The sequence below is a fragment of the Anolis carolinensis genome, chromosome 3, assembly GCF_035594765.1.
Source record: "Anolis carolinensis isolate JA03-04 chromosome 3, rAnoCar3.1.pri, whole genome shotgun sequence".
Lineage (NCBI taxonomy): Eukaryota > Metazoa > Chordata > Lepidosauria > Squamata > Dactyloidae > Anolis > Anolis carolinensis.
The window spans coordinates 185,849,851-185,865,076 of record NC_085843.1 but is presented as its reverse complement, the minus strand read 5'-3'; the positions used below and the strand labels follow the sequence as shown (position 1 = coordinate 185,865,076).

Here is a 15,226-nt window from a genome sequence, read left to right as displayed (position 1 = left end):
GGATGGAAGCCATAGTTTGCAAAGAACGGCGTTTCTTTTGTAGAAGCCTGGACTCCATTGTTGTAGGCAAACTCCGACAGTGGTAACAGAGAAGCCCAATTGTCCTGTTGGTAGTTTACATAACAGCGAAGGTACTGTTCCAAAGTGGCATTGGTGCGCTCCGTTTGCCCATCCGTTTGGGGATGATGAGCTGAAGATAAACGAGAGTCTATGCCCAATAGTTTTTGTAGTGCCTTCCAGAAACGAGAGGTGAATTGGGATCCACGGTCTGTGACCAAACTCTTGGGCAATCCATGTAGTCTGAAAACATGTTGGAGGAATAAATCTGCAGTCTCTTGGGCCGTGGGAAGGCCTTCACAGGGAATGAAATGGGCTAACTTGGTGAAAAGGTCCACCACCACTAGGATCGTGGTGAATCCACAGGAAGGTGGTAAGTCAGTGATAAAATCCGCAGAAATTATTTCCCATGGGCGAGATGGGGTAGGAAGGGGGTGTAGAAGCCCTGAGGGCTTCTCCCTTCTTATCTTGGAGCGCTGGCATACTGGGCAGGTGTTGACATATTTTTCCACATCTTTGCGGATCTTGGGCCACCAGAAATCTCTTAGGATCAAATGCATGGTTTTAAATAGTCCGAAATGCCCTGCTGGTTTGCAGTCATGACACAGACGAAGTGCTTTTTCCCTGCCCGGTCCGGGTGGGATATAAACATGATTTCTATAGCAAAGCAGTCCATCTTTAAGCGAAAAGGGAAAATGCAGACCTTGACGAAGTTGGTCCTGCGCCCAGGCATCTGTTTGCTGACTAGCCCTGATTTCTTGAGCACAGATGGGTCCTGGAGTAGAGGGAGTTGAATCAATGGGAGTGGATTTGGTGTTCCCCACTGTGAGCGTGGCAAAGTTCTCGGGTTGTAGTAGTTGGGATTCAAAGGTCTCCTTGCGTCCTGCAGCGTATTCCGGTTTACGTGACAGGGCGTCTGCTTGCTTGGTTTGGGCTGGGGTCACATAATGAATCTGGAAGTTGAAACGTTCAAAGAATAAAGCCCAACGTTGCTGCCTCTGATTTAGCTTGCGGGCAGTTCTTAGATGTTCTAGATTCCGATGATCAGTGTGGACTTCAATGGGAAATTTGGCCCCTTCTAGCCAATGTCTCCAAGTTTCAAAAGCTGCCTTTATGGCTAATAGTTCTTTTTCCCAAATGGTATAGTTCCTCTCTGGTGCGGTTAGTTGACGAGAATAATAGGCACAAGGATGAAGGTGATCTCCCACTGGTTGTAGGAGCACAGCCCCAATTGCCACATCAGAGGCGTCCGCTTGCACCACAAAAAGGGTTTCAGGATCTGGATGCTGAAGGATTGGCTGGGATGTGAATAATTTCTTTAGTTGCTGGAACCCTTTCTCTGCTTGATCAGTCCAGCGGAAGGGCTGTTTCCCACGGATGCAGCTGGTGATTGGGTCAGACCAGCGGGCAAAATCTGGAATGAACTTGCGGTAATAGTTCGCGAACCCCAAGAATCGCTGCACCTCTTTCTTGTTGGTTGGCGCCCGCCATTCCAATACTGCTGAAACTTTTGCCGGGTCCATGGAGAGCCCTAGAGGCGAGATGCGGTACCCCAGGAAATCTACCTCTTGTAGATCAAAAGCGCATTTTTCCAGCTTGGCATAAAGTCCATGATCCCGCAATCGCTGTAACACCATTTTAACGTGGTTCTCATGTTCCGATTGTGATCTAGAAAACACCAAAAAATCGTCCAGGTAGATGATCAAGAACCGATCTAGATAGTCCTGAAAAATGTCATTGACAAAATGCTGGAACGTTGCGGGAGCTCCGCATAAACCATAATTCATAACTCGGGACTCGAATAATCCGAATTTAGTCTGGAAGGCGGTCTTCCACTCGTCCCCTTCTCTGATGCGAACTAGATTATAAGCCCCCCGTAGGTCCAGCTTGGTGTAGACCTTGGCTCCTCGAAGTCGGTCTAGTAGATCCGAGATTAAGGGCAGGGGATAGCTGTTCCGCTTAGTGATATTGTTCAATGCTCTGTAGTCCACCACCAAGCGTAATTCCCCTGACTTCTTCTTCACAAACATCACTGGGGAGGCAGCTGGGGATTGAGAGGGTCTGATGAATCCCTTGCGAAGGTTTGTCTCTATGAATTCCCTGAGAGCTTCTTGCTCTGGTTCAGTCAGGGAGTAGAGATGCCCTCGCGGGATCGGGGCCCCCTCCACCAAGTCAATGGCACAGTCATAAGGTCTATGTGGGGGTAATTTTTCGGCTTCCTTTTCATTGAATACATCCCAATACTCGGAGTACTTCTTTGGCAAGGTGATAATGGGCTCGGTGTCTGTGGCATGGCAGACCTTGGCTACGAGGCAATGGTTTTGGCAGTACTTTGAAGCAAACTGCAGTTCTCTGTTGGACCAGGAGATGCTTGGGTCGTGAAGTGTCAGCCATGGAATCCCCAAAATCACAGGGAAATGGGGAACCTCAGTAACAAAGAAGGAAATCTCTTCCATATGTTCCCTTATCCACATCCTGGTGGGTTCCGACCACTGGCTTACGGGGCCCGTCTTGAGAGGGCGGCCATCGATGGCTTGCACCACACGGGCATTCTTGAAGTCATGATATTGTAATCCCAGAGAGTCGGCATACTCTCTATCAATGAAATTGTTGGTAGCTCCTGAGTCTATCATGGCGTGGATCATGACGGGTCCCTTTTTTGCTGACCATAAGGTGACCACTAGAAGGAACAGGACCCCGGTTGGCGGCTCTTGAATGGGTTTCTTGACCGGGTTGGCGAGCCTCTCTACGCCCGGTCGTTGGCTTCCCCCGCCGGCTGTGTGCCAGCCGCCTCAGACGCCTTCGTCTCCGTGGAGGACGCCGCCGCAAGACGGGCGGCGGGCTTCCCTTTGGCTGGGCACTCTCTGGCGAAGTGGCCCCCATTCCCGCAATACCAACAGAGATTTAGGCGTTGGCGGCGGGCCTTCTCGGCGGCATCTAATCTGGGACGCACATTGCCCAACTGCATCGGCACCTCCTCGCTCCCTCTGGGGTATGGGGATGGTGGTGGGGGTCTCCACACTGGACGCGGCTGAACGCTGGCGGGAGCGGGGGGTTTTGCCCCAGCTCTACCGCTCTGGCCTCGTACCCACTGTTTCCTGTTGGCAATCATGACTTCAGCCCGTAAACATTGATCGATGAGTGCTTCAAGCGTTTGGGGAGGATCCACCTTGGAGATTTCCTCCAGCATTTCAATATTGAGACCCTCCCGAAATTGTCCTCTGAGGGCAACATCGTTCCAGCCGGTGTTGTGGGCCAGCACTCGGAACTCGGCTATGTACTGAGACATGGGTCTGTCTCCTTGGAAGAGGCGGCGGAGTTTGTGCCCGGCTGCCTCCAAATTGTCCTCGATTCCCCAGGTCGCCTTAAGGTGGTCCAAGAAATGTTGCGCTGACCTTAGATGTGGGGAGGCTTGGTCGAACAGAGCCGTCGCCCAGTTAGCCGCTGGCCCGTCTAGGAGACTGTAAATCCACGCCACCTTGATGTCTTCCTGGGGAAACTCGGCATCACGGGCCTCTAGATAAGCTTGGCATTGGCGACGGAAAACATGAACCTTAGAAGCTTCTCCAGTAAACTTGGTTGGCAACGCCATGGCCGGAAGACGGATTCCGCGTTCCTTCAAACCCTTTATTTCCCCATCCTGTGCATTGAGCTTATCACGGATTCGGTCCACCTCATCCTTGTCAATGGTGTAGGTAAGCGGCTGCCCACCCGGCACGGTTCCGGTAGACATTCTGGCCTTGGTTAATTGGTGCTTATGGGGGGCGGAGTCAAACTGTCACGACCCAGGCTACAGAGCACCAATAACCATACGCAGAGGCCAGATTCTATCTAATATCTTTATTAAGGAAATATATAAAGTTAATAAAAGCAAATGTAAAAGTTAGTCCAGAAGCAGACCTTTCAGGAAAGGTCAAAATTAGTCCAAAGAAACAATGTCCAATATGAAATATTAAGGTCCAAAGTTGTAATCCAATAACCGAAACACTCACTTTGCCAGGCAAAGTGAGGGGAGATGACAAGGTCCTTTAGTCCATGAACTTGAGCAAGGCTAGGAATAACTTGATACTTGAAACAAGGCTTGAATCGTGGAACAAGGTAACGAGGAACAAGAACAAGGTCCGTGGAATAACTTGGTAAAATCCGTGAAACAAGGCAAGGTTTAGTCCTGGGAAACAAGGCAAGGTCCGTAGGTAAACAAAGGCTGGGAAACAGGAGCGAAGGCTGGAAACAAGGACAAGGCTTGAGCAGGAACGAGGCTTGAAGCGGAGCGCGCTGTTCAGACACAACTCGCTCCGGAGGCTGACGAATTGACTCCGCAAAGTTACTCCGCGAGTAAAACACCTATATAGAGTCTAACTTTCCCGCCGAGAGCAGTTCTCTGGGAACCAGAAACGAAAGCTAATCTCTGAGACCAGATGTTTGACTCCTTAAAGATTCTCATGGAAAGCAGGCTTAATTGGCAAATTCTTAGCAATTATTCTAGCACTCCTGCGCGAGGCCGCTTCCAAACCTCTCTGTTGTTTACAAAACTCATGGCGAGAAAACACAGGAGAAGTAGCCTCAGTGTTTGTTTGACATACTTCTGGAACATAACCCCCTTGCAGGTGCAAGGTTCCCAGATCTGGCTGGGAAGAATCTGTCTGGGAAGAATCCAGTTCTGACTGGGAAGGTAAAAAACCCAAGTTTTCTTCTTCATCAGGCATCACAATGTCATGAGCAGGACTACAAGGCCCATGGGTCATCACACCTTCCGAACTCTTTTAAAAGATGCTGGACGGCAGTCACTCAGGAGTGTTTTCCTTTATGTTCCTATATTCGTAAAAGGTTGGACAAGATGGCTCTTGTGGCCCTCTCCAACTCTATTTTTTCTGTGGTTCCAGGTTCTTCATTACAACAAGATTTGAACCAAATAATGTCTCCCATTTCCCTAAATATACTTTCCTAAGTACACCAGTGCAATTATTTCTGCTTATGAATGTGTTATGAACCTTTTTTCATCTTCAAGCAGATCTTTTAGTACAGCTTGTATAAATGTTGTACTTTTATGGTTTAGCTGTACAGCAGACTCTCAATGAAGCCACAATGCCAAACCTATTTTAGGTATATGGCCTGGCGCCATGGATTTCTCAGACTGAAATCCAGATAGATTCACTACCCCACTGACAAGGGGCTCTTCCACACAGCCATATAACCCAGAATATCAAGGCAGAAACTCCCACAATATCTGCTTTGAAGTGGGTTATCTGAGTGCACACTGGCATATATTCTAGTTCAAAACAGAAAATGTGGGATTTTATTCAGTTGTGTGGAAGGGGCCAAGGAAGCTGCCTACTACTACTGCCAAGAGCTAACTTCTTCCACCATTCCCCACAGAGGAGCAAGGTCTGCGAGTTGAAGTCAGGGGTTGTTAGCACAGCACTGTATTTCTACAGTCTCTTTAGCGATTGTGGCTAAAGAAACCTGAAAGTACTGAAAATTCATATCACACATTCCGATAATTGTGAAAGTAATAGTTCTTGTCATATGTATAATCTTATGACACCTTTTAAAAACAGCTGTTCTGTTGCTTTTTAGCCACACAGTTTCCTGGTGCGTATTTGTAGAGATGTCTCCTTGGTTTTAATGTGCTACATGAAGGATTTTATGAAATGCACTCTTCTTGACATGCAGACACAGTTTCCACACAGTTAGCCACACAGTTTCCTGGTGCGTATTTGTAGAGATGTCTCCTTGGTTTTTAATGTGCTACATGAAGGATTTTATGAAATGCACTCTTCTTGACATGCAGAACTGCCCTTTCTATAAAATAGCATCAATTTTCAGCTTTTGGGGCGGGAGTCAGATCTCCCATTACAAAGTCAGAGGCAATTATTTTATGTATTTACTTCATTTTACCCCGCTTTATCTCAACCCCGAATGAGACTCAGAGCGGCCTCCAAATTGGCAATATTCAATGCCGCATTAAACATAAAACCATACAAATACAGAACACAATATACGTTAAAATCATTTAAAAATAATAAAAACAATGATGTATAAATACATTACATATACATGCATTTACTCTAGGTAAAAGAAAGATACTGATAACACAAATTATCTGGATTGCCAGTGCCTATAAGTAAAATAAAATATGAATGCTTGCCATGATCCAAATCATCTCTACAATAGGCCAATTACAAATGTAAGATAATAACTTACAAACAGAGGCAAAGGCTGTAAACTATCATTTAAAAAAGCAATCCATTCTGATTGAAATGTGTTGAGATTATCGCTTTTCATTTTTTTACGCATCCAGCTGCTCTTTGGTGTAAAAATATACATAAGGATATTCACACAGAAATTGAAATGGTCTTCATTGCTTTTTCACCATAGTGACTTTTCTTTCAGATTAAGGGTTAGTAATTAATCTTCGTCTCACTTTCAGAATTGCCACCTGGAACTGTATGCCTACGGTTGTTTTCTGGTGATTTAGTGATAGTTGAAACAAGCATCAGCTATTACACTGATATGGAGGAAATTGGTGACTTGCTGACTGCATCTGCAAATCCAGTGGAATTCATGTGTCAGGTAAAATGTAGCTTTTGAGGAGGCAAATAAAGGAACAGTGGCATTTGCTGTCACAAGCTGTAGTGATAGCTGCCAAATGTAATGACTTTAAAAAGGGACAGGACAAATGTGCGGAAAATAATGCTCTCAGGGGCTGCTAGACATAATGGGTTTGTATTCTCTCTAGCACCAGAGACAGACTGAAGATGACAGGTGCTTTCGGCATTAGTTTCCCTTCTGCTGGCTTTACCAGAGCATCTTGAAAGCCACTGTCTGAACAGAATGCTGGACTAGATATGGCTTTGGTCTGATACAACAAGGCTTTTTTGATGTTCAGAAAATGACGCAGTCACTTTTGGCAGGATAAACTTAAGACTGCATAAGAAATAGAAAAATCAATATGTTCCTTAAAAAACATGAGACCACCAACTCAAGATTTTCCAGGAGTTTATTTTCCCAGCACCACAGATACAAACGTTTGTCAAAATCCTCTTGGCGCACTATACGATTCATTCATTCATAGTCTAATTGGCAATGAGACTTCTTGCTAAATGGACCTAATGCCCGGTGTTCTCCTTTGGGGAGCATATGTGTGTATGCATATTTGAATACTTTAGCTGAAAATAGTTGAACTGCTTTATTGAATTGAGACAACTCAGGGAAAATACAGGGACCATCTGTACTTAGGCCATCAAAAATCATGCAGTATTGACTAACTACAGCTATTGCCAAAGCAAAGTTATCTTTCACACAAGTAATTTCCTAAGTTTTTAAAAAAGAGCCATTGGAAATCCATCCATTGTACTTCTGCGTTCTATTGTGTCTTGAGCTAGAAAATACCTAAGAACTTTTGTTGTGCAGCCATAATGCTTTTACAACATGGCTTTGTCCCAAAAGGCAACATTAGACATCCCATATTTATATATTTTTCTATGGTGTTATTTTCAAAAATGATATTCTCATTGACTTTGTATATTGAGAAACTTAATTTTCCCATTTGTCAGAAGATGAAGGGCCACTGACACAGAAATGCAAAGCTGCTATTCGCCTACGTGAATCAGTAAATCCAACTGAGAAATTCCCAAGATGTTTAAAGTAATGGACTTTTGTGAGATAGCTAGATATTCAAATTCATATAGTTTGTTTTAAATATTTCTGATGAGTTTCTTTTTGTATTTAGGCATTTAAAATAGTACCTTACAGCACAGAAGCTCTGGACAAAATTCTGACTGAATCATTGAAAAAGAACCTTCCAGCATGTGGTTTGCACCTTTTTGGAATCAACCAACTCGAGGAAGAAAACATTACTAGTGAGTTCGGCTGGAAAAAAAATCACAAATATAATATGAAATCAGATAACTTTATGTTTTAAAAAGGCATAAAACAATAGTATGGTCATATTCCAGCAGAATTCTCTCCTAACATTTCACCTGCATCTGTGGCTGGCGTCTTCAGAGGTTCTGTTGGCAGTGAGGCTAGTGGAGCGTATATACAATGTTCCCTCACTTATCACAGGGGTTAGGTTCCAGGACCACCCACAATAAGTGAAAATCCACGAAGTAGGAACACTATATTTGTTTTATATTTATACATTATTTTAGTAATTATACACTATTTTAAGTCTTTATCAACCAATCGTATGTTGATAAATCGCCTCCTTCTCCCCGTTGCTGCTTGGGCTCCTTTTCTCTCCCTTTGGCTTTTCTTTCCTCCCTTCCTTAGGCTGTAAATTGTAATTTTTTATCATTTATAATAGCCTTTTAGAATGTATTGAAAAACCGCGAAACAGCAAATCCACGAAAAGTGAACCACGAAGTAGAGAGGGAACACTGTACGCGTATATACCTGTGAAATGTCCTGCGTGGGAGAAAGAACCCTTGTCTGTTTAAGGAAATGCAAATGTTTTGATTAGTAAGCTGAATTAGCATTTGAGTAGCCATGAAGTTTGCAAAGTCAATCAGTGAGGGTATCTGCATAGAGGTAGCCTGGCCTTTGTTACCTCGAAGCTGTGCGGGGTCTCTGAATCACGGTGGCACTTGGGACTCCCCTGGAGTTGCAGACACAGATCTTCTGTATCTGTAACATGCGTGCTGCGCTTTTCTGCTCTTCCCTTGTCTCCCTGTCTCTTTGATTTAAGCACATCGGAATATAGCCTTCAGTCCAGAGTCCTGGGCAGGTCAAAGATTTATTATGGTTCCACAGTATTTACAAGGTATTCACTCAGGCAGTCACAGCGGGAAGAGTCGGAAGAGAGAGTGTGAATGTGTGGTTGCTGCTCATAACAGACTCATTAACTTCAGTTACCACCCACAGAGATGATGTTCCATGACCGGAGGTGTTGTCTTAGCCTGCCTCTCTAGGCACTCACCCAGGCATCTTAACCCTTTGATGACCCGGTTCTACTAGCCACATCTCTTGAGGATGATTTCCCCCCTGATGTACATTACATAACTCCACCACTCCATTAACAGATGTATCCTCTTTTTGGGAGATGTTAGTTGGCCCTTGATTGCTTAATGTATGGAGTTCTCCTGTTTCTGAGTGGTGTTCATTATTTACTGTCTTGATTGTGGTGTTTTTTTTTTTTAAATACTAGTAACCAGATTTTGTTCATTTTCATGGTTTCCTCCTTTCTGTTGAAATTGTCCACATGCTTTTCCAGGGTTTCTCAAACTGTGCTCCACGGAGCACTTGAGGCTCTGAAGGTGATAGTGAGGGGCTCTGCAGCATCGTGCTGCTTCCTGCCTCCTCCTCTTTGCAGCTCCTGACAAATGCAGGAACATTAGAGTTTTGAGCTCCTTGAAACAACAGCAGCAACAGCATTTCGCTGGGCACAGACCCTTTCTCCGCTGCCTCCCTCTCTGCCCACTATTTTTCTTGCTGCCCAGACCCTTTCCCCCGTCTCCCTTGCTGCCTAGACTCTTTTCTTGCTGATGCCACCAGTAAACTCTTTGTTTTTTTAAATTCAGGCCAGCGGGATGAAGAACTGCCAACATTACTACATTTTTCTGCAAAATATGGGCTGAAAAAACTCACTGCCCTTCTGCTTACATGCCCAGGAGCCTTACAAGCCTATAGTGTTGCCAACAAGCATGGCTGGTATCCAAACAACCTTGCAGAGAAACACGGATTCAAAGATCTCCGGCAATTTATTGATGAATATGTGGTAAGAAGAACTGTTTCCCATCTCTCTTCGTTTTGGCAGAATATTGTGATGGAAGCAAAAATATTGTGACTAAAGTTTAACTGCATAGAAAGATACCCCATACTGAAATGATAAGGGTGAATATTCCAGTACCACAGTGTACATGCAAGGGTCCAATGTTTTATCTTTTGCATCTTTGTGTGTGGAGTGGATAGCATTATGTTTAGTGACAGGCTAGGGGCCCTTCCACACAGTCATATAACCCAGAATATCAAGGCAGATAATCTATAATATCTGCTTTGAACTGGATTATCTGAATCCACACTGCCATATAATCCAGTTCAATGTGGATTTCATACAGTTGTGTGGAAGGGACCTAGGACTCACATTACTGTCTTTGATACTGTCTTTGGGTAGGCACACTTTTAACTGGATTCATGGACAGTCCCCATTGCCTCAAAGAAGGATCCGTTGCTTTCCTTTTTCTTACAGGAGACTGCAGACATGCTGAAAAGTCACATAAAAGAAGAGCTGATGCAGGGTAAGGAAGGTGACTCTGTTTATGAGTCCATGGCTCACCTCTCCACCGATCTGCTGATGAAGTGTTCGCTGAATCCTGGCTGCGATGAGGAACTCTATGAATCCATGGCTGGCCTGGTTCCCAGTGCCACAGAGGATCTGTGTATGTATATAGCATTCACCTTGCTTTTGCATTCCTCATATACGCTAAACATGGTAAACACAATGATCGCAAATCTAAAATGCCACCCCCCCCCCAGTCAACTTTGCCACTCTTGTTACCAGTTGCTTTGTTAGAATATATTTTGGCATGTCAAAATGCCAATAAACTTATATTTGATTTTGATTTGAAAGGCCTCTTCTGCTTTTTGTAGGAGGGAGACTGCTCCTTTCCATAAAATCCCCAAACAGGGTGTCCAGAAGTCAGGGACTTTCCTGTGGGCCTCAAGGTGAGGCATTTTACTGAGTGAGAATATTGCATTTAAAAAAGATTGGTTGGTGCACTTGCCACCATGTTTCAGAATGGCTGTTGGAACAAAAAGTGTGGTATGTTAAGCAGAACTGTAAAACCTTGTTTTCTTGTTGATTTTCATGCCCATGTGTTGTTAAAAGCAGTGCTTGCAAAAATATAAATTTGAGAAAAGCTAGTACATCTTCCTGTTCACTCTGTTGCTTGAAAAACTTGATTTCCAACCAGAGGAATATATCCTTCAAATTTATATTTTTCATTAAAATGACATGCCTTCATAAGTATGATTGATGCTTACTGAATTTTATTTAGTGACATCAGCAAGGGCATTGTTAGGTTTCAGGTTTTGGCCCCAAAATCTCAGGGCTTAGGGCAGGGGTCCCCAAACTAAGGCCCGGGGCCAGATGCGGCCCTCCAAGGTCATTTACCTGGCCCCCGCCCTCAGTTTTAGAATATAATATGTTCATATCAGTTTTAATAATATATATTGTATATACATATAATATTGATAATAATATTATGTTATACAATATAATACTAATAGTAATACCATATAATAATATTAATTATATGTTATATATTACATATTATATAATAGTATAGTGGTATAGTTCAATATCTATATATATAAAAGAGTGATGGAATCAGGGCACCGGACAAAACAACAAAACTACAGGCCCCCAACCTCGAAATTTGACAACACAACCCATCATCCATGCCTCTAGGTTGACACAACAAAAAGAAAAGAAAAATAAAGTCCTAATTAGAGGGAGAGCAATAATTGTTTTTATCCAATTGCTGCCAGTTTAGAGGGCTAATCTCTGCCCACTTGGTCTCCTAGCAACCAACTCAGCCAAGGGACAGCCAGGGTTCAGTTAGTGGACAGGCAGATTTAGGCCTCTTCCACAGATTATCTAATTTGCACTGGATTATATGGCAGTGTAGACTCAAGGCCCTTCCACACAGCTATATAACCCATTTATAATCTTATATTATCTGCTTTGCACTGGATTATCTTGACTCCACACTACCATATAATCCACTTCAGTGTGCATTTTATACAGCTGTGAAGAAGGGGCCTCATATAATCCAGTTCTAAGCAGATAATATAAAATTATCAATATACAGCCTCACTTATCCAGCATAAACAGGCCGCAGGTTTGAATTGGGGGAGCGGAGAGAGCCCCCACTGTTAGCCCCAGCTTCTTCCAACCCAGAAGTTCAAAAATATACAAATGTGAATGCATCAATAGGTACTGCTCCGGTGGGAAGGTAACTCCGCTCCTTGCAGTCATGCCACATGACCTTGGAGGAGTCTACGGACAACGCCGGCTCTTCGGCTTAGAAATGGAGATGAGCACCAACCCCTAGAGTCAGGGGAAAATGTTTACCCTTTACCTTAATTACCACCAATTCCTCAATACTTTATTTCCCATACCACCATACTTTGCCACAGCAACGCGTGGCCGGGCACAGCTAGTAGTAATATATAATGCTAATATTGTGTTATGCTAATAATATAATATATTGTATGTACATACAGCTGCTCTGAGTCCCCTTCGGGGTATAAATGTAGGAAATGTAGGGTGGGATATAAATGTAGTAAATAAATGCACTAAATAAATAATTAATTTTAGACTTAGGCTCGGCCAAAGTCTGAAATGACTTGTAGGCACACAACAACAACAATCCTAATTAACTTGCCTATCTCATTGGTCAGTAGCAGGCCCACACTTTTCATTGAAATCCTGATAGGTTTATGTTGGTTAAAATTGTTTTCATTTTTAAATATTGTATTGTTTTTTCATTGTTGTTGTTGTTGCACTACAAATAAGACATGTGCAGTATGCATAGGAATTTATTTTGTTTTTTTTCAAATTATAATTTGGCCCCTCAACAGTCTGAAGGATTGTGGACCGGCCCTCTGCTTCAAAAGTTTGGGGACCCCTGGCTTAGGGTGTTCCTAGCCCAGCACACTTTGCTCAAAGGATCATTTATGACTGCCAGATATTTTGATGTCACCTGTGAAAATGACTGCATAGTGATGATAATGCAGACCTTCATATTTCTTTACTTTGTTGAGGAAATTTTTTTAGAAGTCATTGTGCCAAGGATATTTGACCCATCAAGTCAGGTTTCTTGACATTTTTACAGGGAGCAATTAGAGACATATAAAGGCCAGGGTTTGCCCAAGCTTCAGCAGCCATCTCCAGCCCATCCCCTGTTTGGGTATCAGCCAGCACGCCAAATAGTTTTCTGAGATCTACAGAGATTCTCGCAGGAACACCTCAGTAAGCGAGAGTCCAAAAGTGGCAGGCTAAAACCCGAAACCTCATTCAGTGACTGACACCGGATGAGAGACTTCCTCCTGGGCACACAGAAGACTGGGCGACGTGGAAGGTGCTGAACAGACTGCGCTCTGGCACCACGAGATGCAGAGCCAACCTTAAGAAATGGGGCTACAGACTGGAGTCCATGACACGCAAAGATGGAGAAGAGAAAACCACAGACCACCTGCCACATGTACTATGGAGGACCTTCTTACAGCAACATCAGAGGCACTCCAAGTGGCCAGCTACTGGTCAAAGGACATTTAGTATAATGCCAAGTTGTTGTTATTGTTGTTGTTTTAACTTTGTGTTTTCAAATACATTACAACTTGTGCCCTCGGTTCACTTCTGACACGATAAATAAAGCAGCCAAGAAGAAAAGTAGTACTGGGACAGAGATTTCTTTTTGAATTGTTCCAGACTTAGAGCAGAGATGCATTCAGGTGCATATAAACTACTCATCATACTTCTCTTGTACACCTGTAGATACCTCCTACAAAACATTTCCAATGGCTTTCCATGTGACTGCTGTAATATGAGGTGCCTTGCTCTATTGTTCTAAGAAATGATGAAAGAAAAATTCAGTGAATGATGTATGTATGCTTTTTTCCCAGATGTAGAAATGCTTCAGTCAGATGCTAATAACCCCTTTCCACAGACAACAAAGGACTACATGATGCGCAAGTTCTTAGAAGGTGAGACTATGCTATTGATAGAACAATCACACATTGGGCAACTAATATTATCTCTTTTGATATTTCCCAGAAGCAAAGAGACACCACTGTTTCCCTTTGGTAATGTGCATCATGATCGTAATACTGGATACATAAAGATATGGGCATTTTGCTGTTTAAATTTATGTACTTTGTATGTTGAAAAAAAGAGCAGTATGATGAGTAGTTTAGTGTGAATCTGGTACTGAACTATTCCGAAGTAACCAGGCAAAATAAGGCCCCTTCCGCACTGCCCTGTATCCCAGGATCTAATCCCAGAGTATCTGCTTATCCCACATTATCTGGCAGTGGAGACTCATATAATCCAGTTTAAAGTAGATCCTAGGGCCTCAGAGTTTAGTTTTCATCCTCACTCTCCACAGTGCTTAGTTCTTAATAGGACACATCTTCCCTATCATATTTGCTGTATTTTTCTATGTCTTCAAGAATCTTCTCATTTCTATGTTACACATAGTAAGCCAAGGCTGAATGTAAGTAACAAAAATTAAACAAATTCTTTTTTGAAATGCCATACTAGTCCAAAATACACTATAGCCCCATTATCCACAGATCCAGTATCAACAGTTCACTTACCCATGCTCAGATGTGTTTCTGGGCCTCATCAGGTCCTCAAGTGTGATGGCCTGAAGGTTAGTTTAGCTGAGAATGATATTCTCTGCATGTCATTTCTTGAAGAATTGTTGGGATTTGGGCTAATGGTGAAAGTGTTCAAAACAGGAGCTTAAGTCTGCAGGCAGTGCTTAAGCCGTATTTCGCACAGTCTTCTGCTAATCAGTGGTTCTCAACCTGTGGGTCTCCAGGTGTTTTGGCCTACAACTCCCAGAAATCCCAGCCAGTTTACCAGCTGTTAGGATTTCTGGGAGTTGAAGGCGAAAACATCTGGGGACCCACAGGTTGAGAACTACTGTGCTAAATCATTTTATTATATTTTCCTGCATAGCACACATGCAAAAGAAGAATGTAACAATGCATGCATCATTTCTTTTGATTAAGGAGCAACATCACAAATGCCTTGGAGAAATAAACTAAAAGCTTTACTAAAAGAACTCCATTCTAAGATACAGTTACTCAGGATGCAAATCCAACCTAGTTTCTTTCTAGGAAAAAGCTGAGAAAGAATTGTTGGGTGGAGAAGGGGTGACAAAACATCCCCAGGAGCATTAGCTTGCATCACAGAGAGGTCAGGATAGGTAAACAAGCCACTGTGAGTTTTGTTAAGGCCCTTTCTACACTGCCATATAATCCAGATTATCAAAGCAGATAATCCACATTATCTGCTTTGAACTGGATTATCTAAGTTTACACTCCCCTATAATTCAGTTCGAAGCAGATAATCTGGATTTTATATGCCAGTGTAGAAGGGGCCCAAGAGAACATACATCCTGTCCCTGCCTCTTCATTCCCACCCTCAATGTAAGGT

The 15,226-nt window shown here is 43.2% G+C and overlaps 1 protein-coding gene across 2 annotated transcripts in view; it reads left to right on the top strand.

Annotated features, from left to right (window-relative positions):
* The window catches only part of pik3ap1 (phosphoinositide-3-kinase adaptor protein 1), a 48,938-nt gene that overhangs the window by 20,990 nt on the left and 12,722 nt on the right, over positions 1 to 15,226 (top strand). For both annotated transcript variants that reach the window (XM_062975889.1, XM_003223131.4), the window contains exons 5-9: positions 6,488 to 6,630; positions 7,790 to 7,919; positions 9,579 to 9,775; positions 10,247 to 10,436; positions 13,687 to 13,767. In XM_062975889.1, the coding sequence (XP_062831959.1) occupies positions 6,488 to 6,630; positions 7,790 to 7,919; positions 9,579 to 9,775; positions 10,247 to 10,436; positions 13,687 to 13,767 (741 nt within the window). The remainder of the gene's footprint in view (positions 1 to 6,487; positions 6,631 to 7,789; positions 7,920 to 9,578; positions 9,776 to 10,246; positions 10,437 to 13,686; positions 13,768 to 15,226) is intronic.